The following is a 23,836-nucleotide window of genomic DNA, read 5'->3' on the forward strand; positions in this document are numbered from 1 at the left end:
GAGAATGGAACAAACATCCAAAGAAGAGCTGTCCTTCAAGAAGCCTGGAGAACTATTCCTGAAGACTACTTAAAGAAACTACACGACAGTTCCTCAAGAGAGTTCAGGCACTTTGGAAGAATAAAGGTTCAAGCTCTTTACAACAGTACAGATTCTGTTTTGGCCTTGCATCCTGTATTTCCATGTGTGTTTGCACATGTTTTAATAAACCACTGCAACTAATTACTCATTTCAAGAAATGAGGGACAGATCAAGACTTTTGCACAGTATTATACCCTAAAACTCTCTAGGTTGGAAAAAAAAAAACCACCCGACAAGTCCTCAGCTGGCACTTCTATTAAACAGTACATGCAAAACACCAGACACAACACTCAAGAGGAGACTACTGAAGGCTGGCCTTCTACACAGGGTTGTTAAGAAAAGGCCATATGTGACCTGACCAAGAGCAGGACAAGATTAGAATGAGCAAAAGCACACTGGAGCGAGAAATATCGAAAGATGAAGGAGAGTGAGTGTGAGGCCAAAGTCTGAGGATTGGTACTGGATAAAACAAAGATTATCACAATGCTATGACATGCTGCTTGAGTCGAGTGAGTTTCCTCTAACCACAGGATAATTACCCAAAAGACAGCTTCAAACTCTGTAGGAACTATTTAGAAGAGTAGTTTGTAGTTTGTACAGTTTGCTCTGAGAACAGTGAAGTTCAAGGAAGTATAAAAACCCCCAACTTTGGTATTTTCTTTGGATCAAATATATTTTCTTTTCTCCTGAAGTATTATTTTTAGCAAATAATTAACATGAGAGGCGACTTTCTTTCTCACCTGTCTTCAGGCTCGGCGTTCTTCATAGCTCTCGACTTCTAGCAGGTTTGTGGGTCTGAAGCAGTCTGTCTGACACACAAACACACAGCAAGACTGACATATTGACAGACAGATAGGCAGAAAAACATGCAGACAGACAGAGAGACAACAGACATATGGACAGACAGACAGGCAGATGGACAGAAGGGCAAAGGTTAATATGCAGGAGAAGGGCTGAGAGTGTGTGAATCTGTGCATGAATGTTGGGTGTGCATGTGTGTCATGACAGCTGGAAGCTTGTGTTGTGAAGCTGAACACCTGAGACTGGCACAAACACAAACACACATCCGCACTACGACAGTAGCACATAATTTTCTTTTTCGTTTTTTTCCATTAAATGTGATGTTAATTAATCCTGGTCTCTTGTAGTTTTAATCCCTGTGGCTTCTTCACTGGATACCAGATAATGCCATCACTACCTTTTGCCCTCACATGAAAAAATACATACAAAGCAAAATGGATTCCTTCTGAAATGACAAACTTTATTTATATTTATAAAGCTTGCTAAAATTTTTATATCAGCCACTCGTAGATCCCCAACATGACAGATCTGCGGATCAGCTTATTTGCTGAGTTCATGTGCTTCAAAGTCTGGTTTGACGTTGAAGTTAACCCTCGGAAGTCAACACTAAACCACCATCCAACAGCCAGCAACCTCCTACAACCACTTGCCAACCTGTCAGGGAATATACATTTTTCCCTAGCGACCAGTGTTTTTCAAGGAATTGCTGACTAGTCTTCTAGCGATGTGTTACCGAGGCCTAGACAAAGAATTTAAATGTATTTACAGTGCCTATTATAAAGTGTTACCCAGCTGAGATGTACATGAACCAAACATGTTAATTGTAATCTCATGTGACTGATCTGCACCATTTAAAGTAAAATGTTCTTTCACAATTCCTTATAGTAAAGTGGACCGGAATTTATATAGCCTTATCTAGTTTAGGCTTAGTACTCAAGGTGCTTTTGCACAGCAAAACCCCAACTGTCATTCAGACAGCTAGAGTGATTAAACGATTAGCAGTTAGTGATGCAGTTAAAAACTTCAGGGTAATCCCATTGAAAGATGCTGGTATTAATCTGCCGGGTGTAGGAGGTCACAGGCAGAGGTGCAGCAACCTTAAAAAGCAGAAGCTTCGTTACCTCTTCCTAAACACAGAGGAGTCCTGTTGAGTAATTAGCTTGTGTCAGATAAGTTGACAAGCTCGTTAACACGCCACATCATCCGATACTGCCGCCTTTGTTTGTGTAGGCTTCTGAGAGGAAGTTAGCAGTCTAATTAGCATAATTACAACTGCTGATTTATATGGGTGTAATTAGCAAGCAGATTTCTGCATGTTGTGGTCTGATGGAGATATGCTGCTGCGAAGGAAGAAGCTGGAGACCAGATTCTCTTACGCTTTGCAGTATGCCAGAGTCATGTACACACAGTTCTTTTAGTCCTCCACACACATATGGATAAATACATTTAGTACAAAGATGGTTAAAAATAAATACATATATGTCTAAACTGTACATACACACCAGTCACTTCCCTCTAAATATTTTCAGAATAATAGCAGCAGGAGAACATTGAAACTTTTTGCCTCCATTAAAGGTGAATAAATCTAACAAACGGTTTTCGGAACCTCTACTTAAAGCATACCAGTTTGTTTTTTTTGATACCAGATTACATGGTCTGAATCCCCGTCAGGAGATTTAAAGATTCTTCAAAATAAATTTCACGCGCCTAATAAAGAAGCACTTTGAGTGGAGGCACTGAGAGAACAAGAATGGAGGAACAAAACAGAGGCATGATCCGTCTGACAACTTGGCCTTAATTGCACCAGACGTTCACAGTAGGACAGTGAATTAGTGCAGTTACCTCTCATCACTACTGTAAAAGCCCGGAGTCAGTAGATTACTGTACCACACTCACATACAGCATAGACGTGCTAATACACACAGTGCCGGGTGCTGTCTGGTGATCTTAGCAGTTTTCTAGGTGACATGGGGTGAAATTGGGGTCAAAATGAATCTCAGTGCCAAACCAGTTAACACAACAATGTGGACACTGGGAGTGTCCTGGTGGGGCACCATGCTAAGACTTATTTTGTCTGCCTGGCATGGCAGAGGACAAACCTCTTATTTAATCATCAAGGATTCTCTCATGAGCCAGAAAGGTGTTACTCTAATTGGAAAAGGGTAAAGTGTAAAGATAAAATGATGCATTTTAAAGCAGTGTGTGTATCAACTAAACTCAGACATGGGTGGACAGTTAGTTACTTCACTCCTACAGAAGAAGGACAAAAATGTTAAAAACTAAGAATTTTCTAGCATACAAGAGCAACAAGACTGCATCGTCAGATGCTTCTTTTTTTGTCATGTAATAATGAATTGAAGCTTTTAAGAAATAACAATATATAACAAGTTAATGTGACAAAACAATATCACAGTATAAAAACTAAAAATCTTGTTATAAACTAGAAAGTAAGTCACAGGAGCCCAAAAATTCTGAGGATTATGAAAAATGACCTGAAACATAGTTTTTTTTCTCCCCTCTGTTTTTGCTGGTTTGTCAGGATAAATTCAGTCGCTATTTGACTTACAAGCAAATCATTTCAGCTTTATTAAATCTATGGAACAACATCTATCTCATGTGACCCTATGAAGGGTTCCCAGCCCTCACAATCGCGAACTATTGCCCTCTAAGACTCATTACAAATCATAATTAGAGGGTTTTTTTTTATTTAAATTGATGTCTTTAGCCTCTTATTATTATGCAGCATGATTTAATCTCAAATATTGACAAACAGAATTAGCAAATAAGAGGATCCTGATTCCAGGTAAGTTGACAGTCACATGCTGTAAATGTCATCGAGATGACAGTATGCATCAGTTTAAGTCCTGGCATGTATTTACACATGCACAGATTTCCTTTTAGCCCGTGTTCGTGCCCTGGCCACACACACAGACACACACAAGCAGGGACCAGTATAAAGGCCTGATTGATTTCCTCACACACACACACACACACACACACCAATGGATTGGGATGTGTGCATTTGTCACTGAACATGCGTGCATGTAAGTTGTGGATTGACTGTATTAATTAATGCAGTGCAGATGAGTCCCCTCTGAGCTGTCTAATTAGACATTAGCATGGAGATGTAATTACCTGAGAGGGCTCAACACGTTTCACTTAACTACTCTCCCTCCTGCATGGCACACTGAGCAGGTAGGGCTCAGGCTGACTGGTTTGTGCGTGAAAACGCCGATGTACTGTACTGAATGTGTGAATTTGGCTGCATTTTAAATGGAGTTTTTATGCTCTTTCAGATGCAGATGGTAGCAGTAGATTGCAAAGACCTAATTGATCTGCTCCTAAAAACAAGCTCCCCTTGTCCATCCCTCTGTCCCCTACTCTTTGTCAATCATTCTTTCTTTTTCTTCCATCTGTGATACACTGTAGCAGGTCATCCTTTTTTCCTTCCCCTCTCTTGAGTAGAAGTGCATTAGGCTTCTCTACTGAGCGACATAGGTTCGATTCTTGATCAATATCCACCACTCTACTGGCGGAAGAAAAATAAAAGGTCCCTCTCTGCTCTTCAGTCTCAAAAAGCCTCCCTTCCTCTTGGAGGAGAGAAAGAGAGCCCAGATCTGTGAGATCTGTTTGCCAGCGTCACCATAGCAACCATCACTGCCAACCTTGACACTGGAGTTGCATTGTCTGGGACCCTGACATTAGATAAATAAATTACACAAACCTTTGCTCAAATATCAGATAAATACATACAAAAAAATGCAAAAATCAACAAATTTCTACGGTCTTTGATCAAAATAATCCAAAAATGAATGCATAAGCATGACGCACGATTTTATATGCATGTACAAACACAAAATCATCCACAACCAAACACACACTAAAAATTTGCCATCCTCTTTGATAAAAACAGACTGTTAGGCTGAGCTCAGAGGAGACTGTCAATACAAGACAACAGATTGTGAGAACCCCATGAACTCCAATACAGCCTGCAACACACCTCTTAGAGCACCAGGAAGAAATCTATGGGCTGCTGCAAGCATTGTCTTCTTATCTGTAGATGGTTCTGTCCTGCTTCCTATGAGGATCAATAGCATTAGCATGTCTGACAGAGAAAGAGAAAGACAGCCAGAAAAAAACAAAGATTAGAAGAAAAACATGCTACAGCCGACTGCTGCTCTTTGTCCAGAGTCCAAAAGTCTTTTAAAAAGATGATTAAAAAATATACGTTTTTCTTTTAAATGGGATGAACCAGCATTAAAAGCAAACTGATTCTGGTACAGTGTTTAGTTAAGGGAAAATAAGATTTTTTTAAACTAACCCGATGAGGCTAACAGGACTGACACAACTACAATAATGAAAGCAATGTCCAATAGCCAAAAAAGCAAGTATAGTAGTATGGACATCACCCAGTTTTGTGAAAGATGGAGACAGTAACACACTGTATCTAAATGAGAGTATTACATCTGAAATAATTAAAAAGAGTACTCATTTAACTTAAACAGTTAAAGCTATCAAAGACACCAAGAGCACACAAGTTAGCTCACGGCTCTAAACAGCTGTGGTGACACGGATGTGCTGCACATCATGAACAATAAGCAGCAATACAACTTGCTGGCATGGCTACAGCTAATGACAATTCAGATGACACAGCTACGGGCGGTACTACAGAAGAAGCGACAATTGATGTAGTTTTATAAATAAATCAGTTCAAATTCTGACGGGAAAATACAAAATGTGACAAAGTCGGGCAATACATTGAATAAGTCACAGCAAATTTCTGTTAATTATTACCAAGGTGAGACTATGAACCAACAATCGCAGAAGTTTCTACAGAGCTGAATTTCAAGTTCTTGCTTAGCTGCTGACTTTATCTGTTTACAGTAGATGCTATCTCCTACGGAGGAGCCTATCCAAGCTGCCACTGAATAAGAAGCCGGCCACAAGACACCTATGATCAAATCCAGGGTCACCAGTTAGCCTAACGTGCATGCATCTTTAGACATGCAAACTCGACACAGCAGGATCCAAGAGAGTCGGCTCGCTCAGACCCTCTTGCTCAAGATTGTTTGAGGGTGCTAACTACTGCAGCACCACGCTGCTTGCCATTAAACCACATTATAATATAATGAGCTGAAAAAATGTTAAAGAGCTCAGCAAATCCTAGAGATAATAAATAAGCATGTGGTCCAGTCTTGATGCTGATTAGTTCAGTTACCAATGTATACTTTTTAAAACAGGAAACTAACTGATTTACACAGAGAATAAAGGGAGATATTATGATAAAATGCTTTGGTTTATATGTACCCCCAAAAGTATGAAAACAGTCTGAGGTGACCTATTTTCCATACTGAATGTTTCACGGCTGTTATTCAGCTGGTCAGGCTAAGATAAATTGAGTAAAAAGTTTTGATTCCCCAACACTAAAGTGGTGGCGGCTACAAGAGAATGCTAATGGAATCGTGAAGCAGCTTATCATGTGAATGAGAACAATAATGAGGAGACAAAGCAGAGACAAATCCATTGTAAGTGAGGTGGAATTATGTCGGCTCAGTGGATTATAAAAGGCCTTGATCCAGTGGGAGTTGAAAAACATGGCGTCTGTTCTCACACATTTTTACACGCGCACACATTCGTGCACGCTACAGCATGTCAGAAACACGCACACAATAATACACACTAACATCAAAACACACATATGCATAACACACAACTGTACACACACAGAAATAACCACAAAGACATAAACGTCAAACCTTGATATCTACTCGTGCTGCCAGATAATTGAATTAATTCAGCCGAGGAACAACTTCACAGATTAGTGACTTAACTTTCCAATAATAAGAAAAAACTCAGCCACGCGTGATAATTACATTTGTCTCAAATGAGGGCAGCCGTCGAAATGGATCATGTATTGCCATGCGTCCACAGTTTAACCCACACGCTCGCATGCACACGCACAGACACCTCCCCTAAGTGGCTGTGAGATAAAGACATTTTTACAATTGGAAAACAGAAGAAAGGCAGTGTGAACGTGGTTTCAGTGTATTTGCTGCAGATACATCAGGCTTCATTACTTCAATATGGAATATGGTATGTATGCACTGTCTATGTACTGTCAAATTTCTGCTTGCCTTTTATTCCTTCAAGTAGTTCTCTTAGTTCTGATTAAAGGGCAGTTGTTTCTACCACTATATTTTAATGCTATGGGGTACCATCACCAGCTGCTCTCCTAGGCTGTGATGCTGGAGTTCTTCAGACCGCTGAATTCAAGCAGCTGGATGACATTAAGGACCAACAGCAGCAACTTGGCTAGCAAGCTAGCTGACGGTAAGTACCAAGGCTAGTTGGTAGCAACAACTCAACTTTCAAAATGAGAATGCTCTGCCCCTTTTACATCGGAAGCCAGACGTCAGAACTAGGAGTGAAGTCACTCCTGATTTGACATTGTTTCAAGTAGCAATAGTCGGAAAAGCAGGCTTTCTTTTGGTCCCTGGCAAGGTAAAGCCATTCATGCATCTCTAGCAGTACAATGCAATGCCTTCTTTTTTTTGCACTTAAAAACACAGCTGTGCCATTTTCATGGGTTGAGGCTGGTCAGAGCTCTTTATGTGGCTTATTTAGTGCGGCACAAATAAACAACAGTGATAATACAGATTGCAAAAACCATAAAACCTGCAAAGTCGGGTTTGGCTTCTCGACTTTTCGAGTTGGAAATCCAACTTGGAATTTCAAACTTTATATGGAATGTAGTGTAAGAGTGAGGGGATTCAACCAAACCATTTATTGGGAGTAACACTAAGCAATGCTTTTTTCCCCCAAACTGTCTTAAACCTCATTTGGAAAAACCAAATTTAAAGCTGATAGATCATGTGGAACTTTAGTTTGCATAGCAATGCCAATCTGCTCATTGTCAGGCCCATCCAAATCCTCTATATTTTTGCTTGTGAAACAAGACGGAAAAAAACAGAATCCCAACTCTATCAGAGCCACGGCTGAGTCACAGTTCAACCTGTATTCAATTCAGCTGTGTCCAGTGAACAGTCAAGGTTAGAAATATGTGGCATCAGTGGCTGACCACACTAACCCTTTTCTAAAATCTATTAGAAAGCTTTCCAAGGAGTTAGCTGTTGTACCAGCAAATTAAAGCTCATGATTGCCAAATTAAAGTGTAAAGTGAAAAGCAGTCCAAAAACTGTAACAAATTTAAGCCTTTACCTTAAACATTAAACGAGTTACAACAAATTCCCTTACTAAAGAGGTTAATTTTATCTGGATCTCATAAAAACAGCATGCATATACACACACAATCATCCAATCACGAGTAACGTCTTCCAGCGGACAGGCAGGTAGAGAGGAAGCTAAGAAAGGTGCCATGCCGTACTTCATAGTCCCACAACACTGAATTCTCAAACTGCAAAAACAAGCCATAAAAATTCCAGAGAGTTCATTGAAAACCTCTCTAGTTACCCTTCACTCCCCCCTCTCCTTCACCATCCCTCTCTTCCTCCCTCTTCTGCCTCTCCTATTTCTGTCTATTGTCAGTACAAAGCATCACATTCAGGCCCCAATGACTTCTCTTATGGCTGTGGTAGGCTAAACGGACAATGGCCGTATGGAGACAAAAGCTAGTTTATTAGGCTGAAGAGTGACAGAGTAACAGGCTGTTTGTGTGTGAGAGAGAGAGATGGAGAAGGAAAAGAGGAAGACAGAGAAAGAGTGGCCTTCTGCGTTCCATTGTGGCTGGACTCACATCTGGTGGCCATGTGTGACCGGAGCAGCAGGGCTAATGATGGGCTTCCTGAGGCCAGCTCAATTAGGCCAGTCCTCACCGGACTCCCAGAGAGAGAGAGGCAGAAAGAGAGATGACTATCGACATGCTGGTTTACCGTTTGTGTGTGTTTGTGTATATGAGTCAATCTCCACTATATACATTCCCCTCCTGCTTACGTGTGTGTGTGTGTGTATATAGACAAGCGAGTCTTTCCTCTACTGATGTGTGTTTTCAGGCATTTGTGTACATGTAGTTCACCCTGACACACTCCTGATTTTCTTTTTTTTCTTTTTTTTAAACAAAACAACACCTCCCTTCAACACACATACACAAGCATGCGTACACACACCCTCCCTCCTAAGCAGGCTAAAACTAACGAACAAGCTGTAAAGCCATTAACGGTTAGGGCACTGCTTTGATGGCCCCAATATACAATTTCCAACACACTTAAAATTACACAGGGCAAGAGCTTGCAACCATGTCCTAAGGCATCTGTGCCCATATCTGTGTGTGATGTTTGGTATGCGTGTGTGAGTGTTACATTATGTACAAGTAAGCACCAAATCAGGTGGGTTTCTGTGACAGTCCTTTATTATTCCTGGTTTGCAAACCGTTCACCCCAGAAGACACAGGCTGACAAATACAAACCTAATAAACAGCAAAGAAAAGCCCGTCTGTTTGTGTTAATAAAAGGCTTTATTGGGGAAATTTGATGCCAATTCTTCCCATAATCACGTGTTACTGGTCAGATGTGTATAATTAGTATTGCATAAGCAATCGCACAAACAAGAACTGGGGTTATTTGAGGCTTTGAGTTTTAGCGAAAGAAAAAGGACACAGGTTAAGGTTTCAAACATGATGCTAGTCTGCGTCCTGTGTGTGGTATACGGTGACAACACATGTTAAGGTTTCAAGATTTCAGTCAATTGCTTAATTTACGGGGTAATTTTGAGTAGATGGAAACACTAGTACTGTAGAGAGGAACAGTCCTACGAGAAGGAATTACTCCCAAAGCCATTACGCAATACGAATCAGCAGCACCCCGTGTGTAACAATTGAATTTCCTATTCTTTAATTAGTAAAATATGACACAAGGAAAGGAAGATATTATCATATGTTAAAAAACAGAAACTATCAGAAATCTACCTGGAAATCACACACACTTTGTCTAACAACAGGGCTCCCTCTGAACCAAAATATGTCATCTGGACAGCTTTTGTAGACTCTGAAATGCTCGTAATTGGGTACCATTTCATCCTTCTGCCCCTGGTTTTGTTTTTTCCTTCATGGCTTCCTCACTGATCAGGTCTTTGTTGTGGTGCTTCTCTATCATTCAGGTGTGGTCTGTGGTAAGAAACCCACTCCACTGTCCGTGACTGCAGCTGGTGATTGTAGTCCTACTTCTGGTCTAAAGAGCCACATTGCAAACATGAGAGACATTGCTTGGTTGTCTTCCCCTGACAATCTCTAGTGCTTTCTTACAGTTAAAATGTTGATGAGGCTGATAAAAGGATCTAAATGTGTGAGAACGTTCACGAGATCAAAGATTCAGTTTAGCTGCTGAAGACAAACTTGAACCCAGAAGCAGTTACTTGATCTTCTGTCCACATCACCTTCTCTCTCTCTCAAACATTAAATCAATAATAGTCAACTGCAGTGTTCGATCCCCATCTGTTTTCAGTGGCTTCTTTTGTGTGGCTTTACAGAAGGTTTCCGTGGTTACATGCGCTCCCTCTGTGGAGGGGAAGTGGTTCTTCAGCTGGAGAATCACAGGTTTCAGTCAGGCCATTACTGCCCCGTGTAGGCACCATGAAAGCTGATTATCATTTGCGACTGCTTCTAACCTTCCAAACACAGCTGTCTGTACCAGTGTTGTTCAACAGGTGTCTGTCAAGTGCTGAAAACACCTTCTGTGTGTCTAATAATTGTGTGCATGAAGCAAACCCACTAAGTTAATGGTGTCTGCTACCTGTGCTATTGTGGGATTCAAAGTGAATGACTGGATTAACTTTGGGTTACACTGTACTGCTAAAGGTTTGCTGTATTAGAATGTGATCCTTTCTGAATACATTTTTCTTGGTAATTTCTTGTAATGTCAATGTTGATGTGTAGCTGGTGGAAAATCTTGCCCTTTCAAAAGTGTAGAAATGTACAGACATGTGTAGTTTAGTTGCGTTTGGGAGGTGAAAACAGTTCAATGTGAAAGCACATGGGAACGGTAATTAGCTAAGATTTGCTAGCTCTCTTACACAATCTAGTGGTTGCTAGTTTTGGGGTCATAGCATTCAGTGTGAGACACAGGCAACAAATAATACTTTGGTTAAGCTAACAATGTCTTATTTCATTAATTATAATAATAAAAAATTATTACAGGTTGTTACAGAGTGTGATGGGCGTGGTTTGTGGCACACCTGAGCTCTATCGGCTCATCACGCCTCCCCTATTAAACGTGCTGGCACCTGAGGATGTTGTTGTTGCTGTTGTTGTTGTTGCTGTTGTTATGTTGTGTGTGGCTGGCAGCTGAAAAGCTGCAGCCGAGTGTGTAAAACGACAACCGGGAAATAAAAGTGTATAAACTGAAGTATGCGGTCGGGTCCGTCGTCCTCCCTGTCACACAGAGATTAAAAGAAGCGCTGCAATATAAGCACAGCGGGGGAAAAGTTTGCTTGCAACACTACACACTAAAGTCTGACCGATATTAGCTATTTGCCAATCTAAGTATCTGTTTTTATTTCAGCTGACAATTAAATGGAAATTTAATTACATTTTAAAGTAAAGCAGAGACAACAGAAACACAACAGGGAGTGAACAGGAACGTGGGGAAAAAGTGAGAAGATGACATAGGAAATGGTCCAGGGTGGAATCAAGCCCCAGCTCCCTGCAGCCTTTTGGGATATGGATCTCCTGCTCAACACAGTAAGCTATAGCAGCACCCTAATGGTTCACTTTTAACCTTAAAAACAAGATTATACAAAACAACCACATGATCCTTGTGACTAAAGTATTCTCTCGCTTTCAATAAATAGAGCTTGGGAGAGTTATTTCGCTAAAGGTGAACTCAACATATTACTTCTTCCTAAAAGGGGTAGCTGTAGCTCAGGTGGCAGAGCAGGTCAGCCACTAATCAGAAGGTCGGTGGTTCGATCCCAGGCTGCCTCCTGGCTGCATGCCAAATATCCTTGGGCAAGATACTAACCCCGTGTTTGCCTACTGGTGGTGGTCAGAGGGCCCGGTGGCGCCAGTGTCCGGCAGCCTCGCCTCTGTCAGTGCGCCCCAGGGCAGCTGTGGCTACAATGTAGCTTGCCATCACCAGTGTGTGAATGTGTGTGTGAATGGGTGAATGACTGAATGTAGTGTGAAGCGCTTTGGGGTCCTTAGGGACTAGAAAAGCGCTATACAAATGCAGGCCATTTACCATTTACCATAAAAGGTACAAAATAACTTTTATAAAAAACACCCAAAACAGTTTAAAAATTACGCAGCATGGGCGAACAAAAGAAAAAGGCATCCATCCATTAATGCCATAAAGCCGCATAATGTACACAAACACACACAGTAGGAGAGCAACTTTGCTGGTCATCAAGGACAAACTGTACCACCTGTTAACAAGGCTACAGCGGCAAACCACTGGCACTTCTTCCTTCAGTCTCATTCTCTGTCTCTACAGGAAATGAGCGGGCGAATAAGCAGACAGAGATAATTACAGGCCAAACAATAGCTGTCATTTCTTTCCACATCAACCTCCTGGCCCTACCCTCCCACCGACACAACACTGTTCACTGTAATCCGTGTCCACTTGGTGGACAGAGTGGCTTCATCCATCTATTCTGTTTGTTTGCCCCTCTCCTCTCTCCCTTTGCTTTGACAAAACAAAGCATGTTAACCTTGAGCTGAGAACAGCTTTCTGCTGGCGTCTGAGGAGATATTAAGAAGGTGATTAAGTGAGATTGATGGTACTTTAATTCCCCGACAAAAATAATGGCTCTTTCCTGTTGTTTAATCTTCAATCTTCATTAAATGAGGGACACTCAAGAGACTATGGTTTTTAGCCAAAAGAAGGCCACGCTAACAAAGGACACCATCAAGGATGGTATTTGCATGTTTAATCAAAATGAATTGTAATTGAAAGTCCAAAGGAGGGTTTGGGAATGCAGCAAACTGGAGCACGAAAACAAATTGTTTAAACATGTGAAGGTAATCCTTGATTCTTTTTTTGGAATTCAGAGCATTTGACTGCAATTTAGCCACAGCGTAATTAGAGCACAATCGTCTCCTATGCATATTACTATTGTGAATTTTATTTCCGCTGTTGGTTTGGGCCGACTTATGGATTTTGCTCGCTTCTGCGACCTTGTAGCCCAGGAAAGCTTATCAAACGAACTAAAGAAAAATAAATAAAAAGTTCTGTTTTCTTAACTTGAGAAAAAGTAACATTTTGGAGATAGAAAGTTGTGAAAAAACAAAACAAAAAACAAAACAAAAAAAAAGAAACAAAAGCTATTTACATTTTCCCTGGAAGGTTCAGGACTAGTTTGAGAGTATGCTGACGTTTGTGCGGCATTAGGTAAAATGCCGTATGACCTCCAGAACGCAGCAAGGTCCTGTGCGGGAGTTTTTGTTTTACACAAAAAAGATTTTTGTGTAAAACAAAAACTCCAGCACAGGTTCAGTTCTTTTTTTTTTTGGTGGATGGACTGTCCTTGAGCAAACCAGCAAACCCCTATCATTTCCCAAAGGCGCTGTCTCGAATTTGACCCTGCATTCTGACCTCCCAGTGGCGAGAGTCTAGTGAATATAATATTCTTACTTTTGGGTGATCAATTCCAAAAAAAAGAAAAGGCCAATAGAAGCAGCCTCGGTTTTTCTCTCCTACATGGAGGTCAGAACACAGGGTCAGCCGAAGAGCTACGCTCAAACAGCCGATAAGGATTCAGTGTCTTGCTCAAGGACACTTCAGCAGGGAGGGCAGATGCTGAGATTCCTTCAGTTCAAGAGCAGAGCCTTCACTAAATACAGCCCCCTGCTGCTCTCAAAGAACCCGCATGAATAATGTGTATTCAGTATTTCAGAACTCTAAACAAGCTTACCGGATGCTAATTATCAGATACAAGGTCTTACATTTAGGGTGACTGCTCAAGGTCATTTTATATCACGGGAAATCAAAAGAAGAATTAAATAACAGAATGAAGAGAATGCAGGCTTTTTATTTGACAACAATAAAATAAACTGTGGCATAAATCTCTTCAACATTTAAATCGAAATCCAAACTGTGCTCAAAGTCTCAAAAACGGGATAAAGAAAGTAAGTAAGAGGCTGTAACGGATATATTAAACTAAAGACTTAATTTAAACCCGTTACAGAAAAACTGGTAAAGAAAATGGCAGTTTACTTCCATCCCCTTTGTGTCCTTTTCTATATTTTTCTATCAGTGACATTCAGTCAGTTTTGTGTGGTGGCCTAATGACTGACTGCAAATAGATGGACTGTCAAACAGCACATTTAGATGAAAGGGGTCCTGTCGTGTCGCGCCGACATTTTGACACCATATCTGTGCATGTATAAGCGAGCTAGTTTGCTTCCGTGCGTGGGTGTGTGTGTTTGTGCATAAATACACGTGATGAACTGACTGCAGATTCGTCTATAATCGTCTCTCTGTACAATAGAGGCTATAGCAGCCACAGAAACAATCCTTTTAATCTACTGCATCTTTCGCGGCATCTCAGTCTGATGTCCGACTGCACAAAGAAAGGTTGGGGAGGGCTCGGCTTGGGTGGGTGGAACAAACAACTGGGATGTGCTGTCTCTCTTCCTCTAACCCTCCCTCCCTCTCATTGGCTTCAAGGTCTGCTTTGGCGTGGAGTTACAGTTAGTTTACTCACCATCAAAGCAAACCCAAACTTCTGAGTTCTCTAATAGAGTTATGTGTGTACATGCTCCATGTGCTGGTGGACAGAAAATGAACGATTGGAGTCTCTCTTTTTTTTTTAACAACTTCCTAGCAAATGAACTGCACCAGCAGAAACTAAACCAACTTTCTTAAAAAGTTCATCCTATCTGTCATCCTTTCTTCTTTAGTCTGTTGCTTCTTCATCTATTTTCTATTTATCTCTTCCTCTGTCATATCCACACTCACACACAGTACCAGCCGCAAGTTTGAACATTTAATAATCGTTTCTGCCTTCAAATCATTCCCTGTACTAAACCCATGCCTACCAAATAGTGCCTAATCTAGCTCATCCTCCTGAGTTCAATGCAGTTTATCAGCAAGAGATGAGGGAAAAAGGAGCTGCTAGAAAAGGTGGGGGTGGGGGGGGGGGACCTAAAGGAGAATAGAGCAAGAGGAGAAGGGAGGAGGAGAGAAGGGGTCAGCAGAGGTAGAGAAGAGTAGATGAATGCAACCCCTGTTCCTTAAACAAGGCCTGGGTAAACAGGAAGTACAGCTGTGCTTTCTGTCCCCGTCCCTGTGACTCTCTGTCTTTCACCTCCTGCACCTCCCTCCTCGGCCTGTCCAAAAATACACAGCATTCCTCCTAGAACACAATTACGTTTCCCTTATCTGATACTCTTAACTTGTGAATATAATAATGCACAAAAGCCAGTAAAAATGGAAGCAAACACAAATAACAAAGGTCTTGTAGAATATCTCGTTGCCATCTCGTCACATGGTGAGGAGTCATGATAGTTGGCAATCTAGACACGCAGCTCCCCTTGGTGGGCCCTAATCCCCCTATTTCTTTAAGAGAGAGAGGGAGTAAAGAGGAGGAGAAAGGAGGCATTGTGGTTCGAGACAGTGCAGTAAAAAGAGGAGCGTACAGTACCAAATTGAGGTCGCAGCAAGACAATGGCTGCCCTTCACTGGCTCATTCACACACGGTCTCCACACAGCTCTATCAAATGCCTCTTTCTTTTCTTCTTCCCCTCTTCTGGTCTGTTCTTTCTCTTTCTTTTTCTCACGTCCGCCTTTCTTCTCCTCATCACAGAGGGATGGGGGATAATGAAAGGCCGGCTCACCCAGGCTGTTCTGGGGCCCATTGCAGAGAAGAGGACCCCTCTCCCTCTCTCTTCTCTCTCAGTCCCTCCTGCTTTTGTCACTGGGTGCCTTCTCATCTTCTCTGTTCAATGCCTTACACTAACTCCACCCACAGCTTTTGTTTTGGAGGGGAGAATGCATAATTCAGCACGATGCATAAAGGTATCGAGAAAAAAAGAAGAAGAAAAACGGCACAATCACACCTTGAAACCCATTTCTGATTTGTGTTTAATGCCTTAATTAAAGAACACATCCACATGGAAAGGGTTAATATGAGCAAGGTAAAATTCAAGGAAAGTACAAACCATTTGGGGTTAAGAACAAAGTGGATTTTGCAGCATGTGCTGCCAAAAGAGTAAAAATCTTCAGCACCTGTGGCTGTTGATGCTGTTGGTGAGCACAGTGCTGAAGATGATGGGAGGGAGACGGTGCAGTGGGATAGTGTCACACTCCATGCACTCGCTGGTTTTGGCTTTCATCTCAGTGCAATATATTCGTTTGTGTAGGCTTTACATTTAACATGGTTTATATATGTACTCAGGATGATCAGCTGTGCTGTGCTCTTTTTAAAATGTATGTCATATACTTTAGAGCCCCCTTTGCCTTCAGAACTGCCTTAATTCTTAATTCCTCAGAGATCGTGGTGCATATTACCACGATGACTTCAGACGGTTACTGGAGATTTTTTTTAGTTGCACATCCATGATGCCAATTTCATGTTCCGCCACATCCAAAAGGTGATGTACTGGCTTGAGACTGTGGAGGCCGGGCTCAAGCACAGTGAACTCATTCTCATGCTCAAGAAACCAGTTTGAGATGATCTGGTGGAAGGAGCCATTAGAATATGGGTACACTGTGTTCAATAACTGAATATAACACAGAGCACATTCAAATCATTCTGATGCTTGGTTTGTCTAGACCACGTCTACATGCCTTAATGAGACGCTCCCATCTTATTAGCTGAAGATGTGCGCCTAATGAAATGGCCTGTCCGTGTAGAATCTTATATGATCTAAAAATGTTGGCAAGTTTTGCTTAGTCACTTGGTCCTTGATTGATATTTGTATTCCCGGATTTACATCACGGGACTTGAGGAAAAGCATCCAGAGTAGACAAAACGGTCAGTTCACACGACCATGAGTATCAAGCTAGGCATCCATCCATTTTCTTAACTGCTTATTCAACTAGGTCATTGGGTATCTGCAGTCTATCCCATCTGTCAGCAGGCAAAAGACAGGATACACTGTGGTCCCTAGTCATCACAGGGCTAACAGGGAGAGGCAGACACACACACTCTCACATCACCACCTACTGTACAACCAACAAACTCACCAAACATACATGTCTTTGGACTGTGGGGAAAAAGGTGAAGCACCCAAAGAAAAACCAAGCAGGTAAGGGAACACAGACAAATTCCACTCACAAAGGTCCCAGCCAACCGAGAGGTTTCGTTGGTGTGAGGTGTCAGAGACACTCAGTGCATAACCGTGCAACCCTACCACGACTATGACAATTAACATGTTTTGTAATCTTGTTTTCTTGTGCGCTCTGACGCACACGTGAGCTGTTATGGAAGAAAACAAATGTAATATTCTGTATTCAGGAGGACACACAAATGTTTCATTCACAAAGTCACATAACCTATGGACTGCTTGTAAACAGATAAGACCATGACGAGTAAAATATGTGCCGATGAATGGATTAATAGAATCCAGAGTTTCACACGCAGACAAAAATCTGTGAATGCGTCTGCACAGAAACAAGTTAATAAGTGAAGAGGGCAAAAGCACCTTCGGGCTACGTGGGTCACAAAGGCTCATCCTCAAACCTAATTTGGCTTGGCAAACCTAATCGTTCAAAACTGATCGAATACAGAATCTGTTGGAGGCCTTTAACCGGTTTGCTGCGAGACAAGGGAGAAACAGGGATTGGCATTGTTATTTAAACCAGTGAAAAACTGTCTCGCAAACGCATTTACGCAGAAGGACATGGATTGCCTGTAGGGTTGAGCGCATGATACTGTTAAGGTGGCCATTATTGCCCCAGTGGGAAAACGCTCATGTTCTTTTGATGGTCAAGTGCTCTTCAGGGGAAAGCAGTCATATCTCATCCTACATATAAACAATGGCTTGTAGTTCAACATGTACAAACAGTGGCGTAGAGAGAGGAACCTTGATATATTGATATATAGGCAGTGAATATTAACTAGAGATAAAGGCGGGGGTTAGAGGTGTCACAACTTGGTTTTCTGTTAAACCACAATATTCAAAGCAGCTTGATTTTTATTTACATCAAAGTCACAGTAAAGAGACATAAATGTACTGTATATAAACATGTATTCTTCATCTGGATACCATAGATTACAAGTCTCCAACTGTTAGAATACAGTTTAGACCAAGCAAGTGTGTATTAATATTTGCAAAATGGGAATTTTGACAGCAGTGAAGTTTGCGTTTTAATATAGCTAAAATAACAAGAGCAAAGAATTTGCGCCAAAGGGCTTTGAAATGCACAACACAGATCTTTGGTCCCTCTGGTAAAGCTTGTTACTGCCAGCCTTCTTCAATCCTGAAACCTTCTATTTTAAACTTCATGTAATCAATCATATTTTAATGTGAAGTAAAATTAAATTAAATATCTGTTTATTTCTTTAGAGTTGTGGGACAGTTGTTAGCCCAAGACCAGGAATTTATCTTGGGATCTTATCATATTTTAACAGCATGCCAATCGTGGCTATTTTTTTTAGCTTGTATTGGAATTAATGCGATAACTTATTATCAGATTCATATCAAATTTAAATGTAATCTGCCCTATTAAAGTCGGCATACAACCAGTGCACGCAGACAACTTCATGGTCAGCCCTCTGTCCTCTTGTGTGTGTGGAGGGAACAGCTGCTTGATCCATCATAAACAAAATGAGACAAAACAGGAAGTCATTTCTGCCTTTTGTTTTGTTATCTGCCTGTTATTGAGTTTATCTGCCTTCCTTAACTTTTTTCCCACTGGGTGTGTTTGTCAGTAAAAAACTGGTGCATAAACCCACCCCCCAAAACATAGTCTGAGCAAGTCAAAAGCATAAGCCTGGAAGAAAGTAAAGTAACATGTCTGATACCATTTTAAGTTGTTCAGCTGAAATACAGTCTGTGTCTTTCGTCTCACGCTAGAAGTGGGAAATAAATCTGTATGTCTGTCTGCCTATCTCACCAGATAGCACTGATCTGTTTATGTGTTTTGGTCACACAGTCACATCATGGAGAGTGGATAGCGTTACCTTAACTAGGTGCACACAGGCCCCATCCCCCAACCCAGCAGCAATGCATCAGTTATTGGCAACCGCACAGAGGTGTGATAGGACGACTGGACTGTGGAGCAGATCGGCCAACCCCAACAGGCAGTCTATGTTCCAATCCTCATCTATAGTCACGAGTTCTGGGTAGTCGCCAAAAGAACTAGGTCATAGATACAAGCAGCTCAAATGATTTTCCTCCATGATGTGGCTCGGCACAGCCTTAGAGTCGCTGTGAGGACTAACAGACAGGAAATTAATGACACAATGTAACATAATGGACATGCGTGTCACAATGCACAATGTCACAACTGAATTATGAGTTCGTCAATATAATACATTATAGCGTTCAATCCCAGAAGTATTCCGTCACCTATCCAAATAATTGAATTCAGGTGTCCCAAGTGGTTTTCACATATGTGTAAAATCAGCACCTAGGCGTGCAGACGGCTTCTGCACCTGTGACACCTGTGCAACAAGTCCAGTCGAGCCAGGCCTTCTCAGCCAACATCAGTGTCACTCGAAGAAAGGTCAAAAATTCTCAGAAATACACTCCCAAACCTTGTCTTCAGGGAAGAGTTGAAGCCATTATGGGATGTCACTTGAGTTCATATGTGTGCGAAAGCAGACAAGTGAATACTTTTGTTAATATGGTGTATTTAAAGGGCAAGTATTAAGTTGTCAACAGGTACATTTTAAAATCGCTTGTTATAGACTGTGCAGCAATCCAAAAGCTGGTATTAAATGGTAAAAACAGTCACTGCAGTGCTCTAATTCAGGACATTGCCATTTTTCTTTGCAGCTTACACAACACATACAATTTCAAAGTACCAGACAGGAAACAGGCTGACCATAAAACAGTTAACTGGAGGACACAACACACAACAGGTGGTCAGACAGACATGGTACTAATGGAACTGATTGTAGATCTAGTCAGAGAGGTGACGCTCAGTGGCCCTGAGGGAGCAGACAGTGGGCCTGACCTTCCAATCTTACATACAGCGCAGCCACTCTCATGCTGTAATTACCTGTCACACTCTGAGCGTGTGGGTTTTGGAGGAAGGGGTGTGGTAGGAGACAACACTTGCACTTGACCCTATGTGCAACCCAACCCTCTGTTTGGCAAAAAATGACATGAGAAAAAAAAAAAGCACTAGTGACATGCATGTCTACCTGAGACCCTGACTCCCCTGGCCCTCTCCCTTTCTGGTTCCCAGTAATTACCTGTGGGCCTACTGAGCGGTGGGGACCACTGCGTGCTGCCAGTGAAGCACTCAGGGAGATGTGGGATTGATGCACACTCGGCGACCTCTGTGATTGGGGTTAACAACAGCCTCATTTGCATTAAGAGATGGGGCTTTCATTAGCTACAGTAGCAAGATCTCAGGTGAAGAACACACATACCTGCACACATGGCCACACATGAAACAATCAATCACACACAAACACGCACGGTGAGGATATAGCATTTAACTTTTCAGACATAACGCTCTTTTTGCATGTTTCTGTAGCAGAACTTTTACACGACAACACATTTTCTTTGATTGAATCTTGGCAGCTACACTGGTTACTGAACAACAGTACATACACGGTACATATGATGAAAAAAGTAACTACCTCAAAACTGGTTCACAGGCACTAAATAACTATAGACTTTGGTTTGTACTTATTAGCCCATAATGTCTGATAAAGAGCGGATCTATGCTTAGTTTGGCCTGGTGATCACCATCTATATATAAAAATACAGGTCGGACCCTCTCAGCCTCCTATTAGGTGCACCCATGTTATTAATGTGAAACTCCATCGTCACTGTGAGTTATATAAGAACGCTTCCTCATTCGCATATGTTTGTGTTGGTTACCTTACAAGCAGGGTGACTATCAAACAACTGCAGCTGTGATAACTTCTTCAACAATCTGCTTCAAAGTAATAAAAACTGTTGATTACTGATTAGATACTGTATATAATCAGCATTAAACGAGATAAATGGGCAACTCAAACAGGACCTTATATATATTAGCTTCTCAGTGTATCAGCATGCCTACACCAACAAAGGCTGGCATGTGAACATAAAAACTGCTTCTCTAAAGATTAGATGCAAAATAACACTGGAAAATAAGTAGGTGGGTTTTTCTGACGAGCCAACGTGAAACAGCGCACCGTGACCAGCAGTGTGTGTTGCTTCTTACACATTCAACACCCAAAAAGCAACACTGGAATTTATCTGAAATTTACTTTTTCACAACGCAATGGTCCAGGATCTGTAGAAGATTAAAAAAGTCAAAATGAGATTCTTGGAGAAGGTTTTGGCAATGACATACTTAGCCATGTGCAGAATATTCCTCCATATCATCTCCCAGCACCACTTAGCAGAAGCAAATCCTGCAAGCACCCCTGAGACAAACAAGCCAGAACAAACTGGGGGTTTTTTTTCTACCTTCACCAGAATGGGCGCTTGCAGGTTTTGTTCTGGCACCGAGAGATTCTGGCAAAACTACGGTGCCCCATCTTGAACTGGAACAGGTTTGATTCACCACGTTAAAAATGAAGTTTCTTCATAACACTAAGCGATACAAACATTTGCAAGCACAGAAAAGCCATCACAGACAATATACAACCTAGGACAACTCAGTGTATGTCAGAGGAAAACAGAGTCACGCTACAAAGCGGACACTTCCCTCTGTGACACCTACAAATGCTCACACACACACACACACAGTCACACACTCTGTCCTGCACTGTCATGTATAATTCAGCGTGTGGCCGGGTGGGCAGATGCCTCATCCCCAGGGGGTCCCATCATGCCTTCACTAGGATGAAACATTTAACAGCACAGGACAAAATGGAACACGTTCAATGAAGAAACAGGAAGGGTTTTGGAAGAGCACAACATTACAATTGTAGTCAGCACATTATTGCTTTATATACTTACATATCAGTCCTTTAAGCCTGTTACTAGTAGTACAATAAATGAATAATAAATGAAGGGATGAAGTCAAAGTCTCAAAGCTGAGACCACTGCCATGAAAACTGACACACAAGTTAATATCTGAAGGCTGTTGGGCTTTTCCTTTAATAATATTGCCCTTGAAATAGCAAACATTCAAGTCCAACATACGTTTAATCAAAATTAAAAATGAACAGTTTGTAATCTTAGTGTGTCACAGCCTGGCTACCAGTTTCATCAGGTCGTTCCATATATTTAAACACAAACAATATAGAAATGAAAAAAAAAATAACAACAAACTTTAAAAAAATGATCACAATTAAGTGTGAATGAAGTGATGGGGATGCTTTCAATGAGTAAATCATAGTATGGGATATACAAGTACTACAAGGTAGCTGAGGTTACAACTGTGCTGTCGAAATTTTCACAGAAGTTGTTTCCATTCAGGAAATAAAGTGGCAACGATCAACCAGAGACTCCTTGTCTTCTTAAAAACACAACGCAACAGTCGAGGAGTCCGTTTGGGCTGACCTGTTGCAGCGGGGTGAAGCAGAAACCGGTTACACGGGGAAAACTAATAATTCAAAGTACCATGTGAGTTTAAATGGGACTCCCAGGGTTCTTGCTGGAAATTAGACTTCCAATTAAGCCTAACCAAAAAAAAAAGTATTTAAAACTGCCCTACTGATAAACATTTAAACATACATTTGAATAACACTGGCTGAAGACTGCATTCAAACCTTAATGGGAACACACTTTCACACAGAAATGTAAAGGGCTGACTCAAACACAGCTTCTCCTTCTAAGACACAGATACTTGGAGAAAACAAATAACCACTTGCCTGCATGCACACAAACACACAGACACAGACAATCACACACACAGTAGTGGGTCATTAAGCGAATCGCAGCACAGCTGTAAAAGTGCTTTTATAGCAGCCTAAGTGAATATCGGTACAGAAACAATATGGCTGCATAATATCAATATCATGTTCCATATTCAGCGCATGATGATACAAAGAAGAGGAAGCTGTGCGTGAATGCGTGTGTGTCTGCGTGAGTGTATATGTGTGAATGTGTGCCAGCGCTTGATGGAGCAAAGGCGAAGAAGCTCTGTAAGTGTGAGCAGATGCTGATGCTTTGTGTGTGTGTGTCTCTGCGTGTGTGTGCGCGTTTGTGTGAGAGAACCTAAGCAGGCCTGGAGTGAGGCCAGGCGGCTGTAGACTGTGCATATTAATGTGTTATAACCTTGACACAGACGGCGCTGCTGATGCTGTAGAGGAGCTTCCTCTGATGACATCATATAAGAAGACAGGAACTCCTGCCTGATTTAACAAAGCGAGACATGACTCCTTACAATACCTTCCATCTCCACCCCTCTCCCGACTCCTATATTCTATCCCGTTCCTGTCTTTTTCTTTCCTTTAACGCAACACCCTCCTCCACCTCCATCAGTACCTCCCGTCCCTCATACTGTGCCATCTGTGTACCTCTCCAGTGATTCATAACTCTTCTTCTCTTGAGTTTGTCAAACAACTCTTATCCCTCCCAACCAAACACTGCGTGCTCACACACATCATCAACCCATTCCCTTCTTTCCTCACACCTGCTGAACCATTAGCTACTACTAGCATTCTACTTTCTCCTCAGTAAATCTTCTGCTTTTCTTTCTTTAATCCAACCTGTCCTCCTCACATTCCTTCCCTCCCCATCCACATTCCTTTTTGCCTTTCATCCTCATCTTCTCTCCTGTATTGTATCACCATCATATCTTTTACTCTTCATCACCTACTACCGCTTACCTTCTATTTCTTCCTTTTGTCTAACCTCGAGTGCTCTGCATTAACTCCATCTTCTTCCACTTTCAACCCCCTCTATCATAACTTCTTATAACCTTGTCTCCTCTCAACTTATCCC

General features: G+C 41.6%; 1 protein-coding gene across 12 annotated transcripts in view; it reads right to left on the reverse strand.

Annotated features, from left to right (window-relative positions):
* The window catches only part of sox5 (SRY-box transcription factor 5), a 259,298-nt gene that overhangs the window by 117,376 nt on the left and 118,086 nt on the right, over nt 1-23,836 (reverse strand). For 5 of the 12 annotated variants that reach the window (XM_082511990.1, XM_082511986.1, XM_082511976.1 and 2 more), the window contains one exon: nt 822-914. The exons of 5 other annotated variants lie outside the window; for them this stretch is intronic. In XM_082511990.1, coding sequence (XP_082368116.1) covers nt 822-847 — 26 coding nt within the window. In that variant the 5' untranslated portion in view covers nt 848-914. Of the gene's footprint in view, nt 1-821; nt 915-4,882; nt 4,988-23,836 lie in introns of all 12 variants that reach the window. 2 more of the 12 variants (XM_082511975.1, XM_082511974.1) reach the window with 2 other exon arrangements.

The sequence above is a fragment of the Aulonocara stuartgranti genome, assembly GCF_965226115.1.
Source record: "Aulonocara stuartgranti genome assembly, chromosome: 17".
NCBI lineage: Eukaryota > Metazoa > Chordata > Actinopteri > Cichliformes > Cichlidae > Aulonocara > Aulonocara stuartgranti.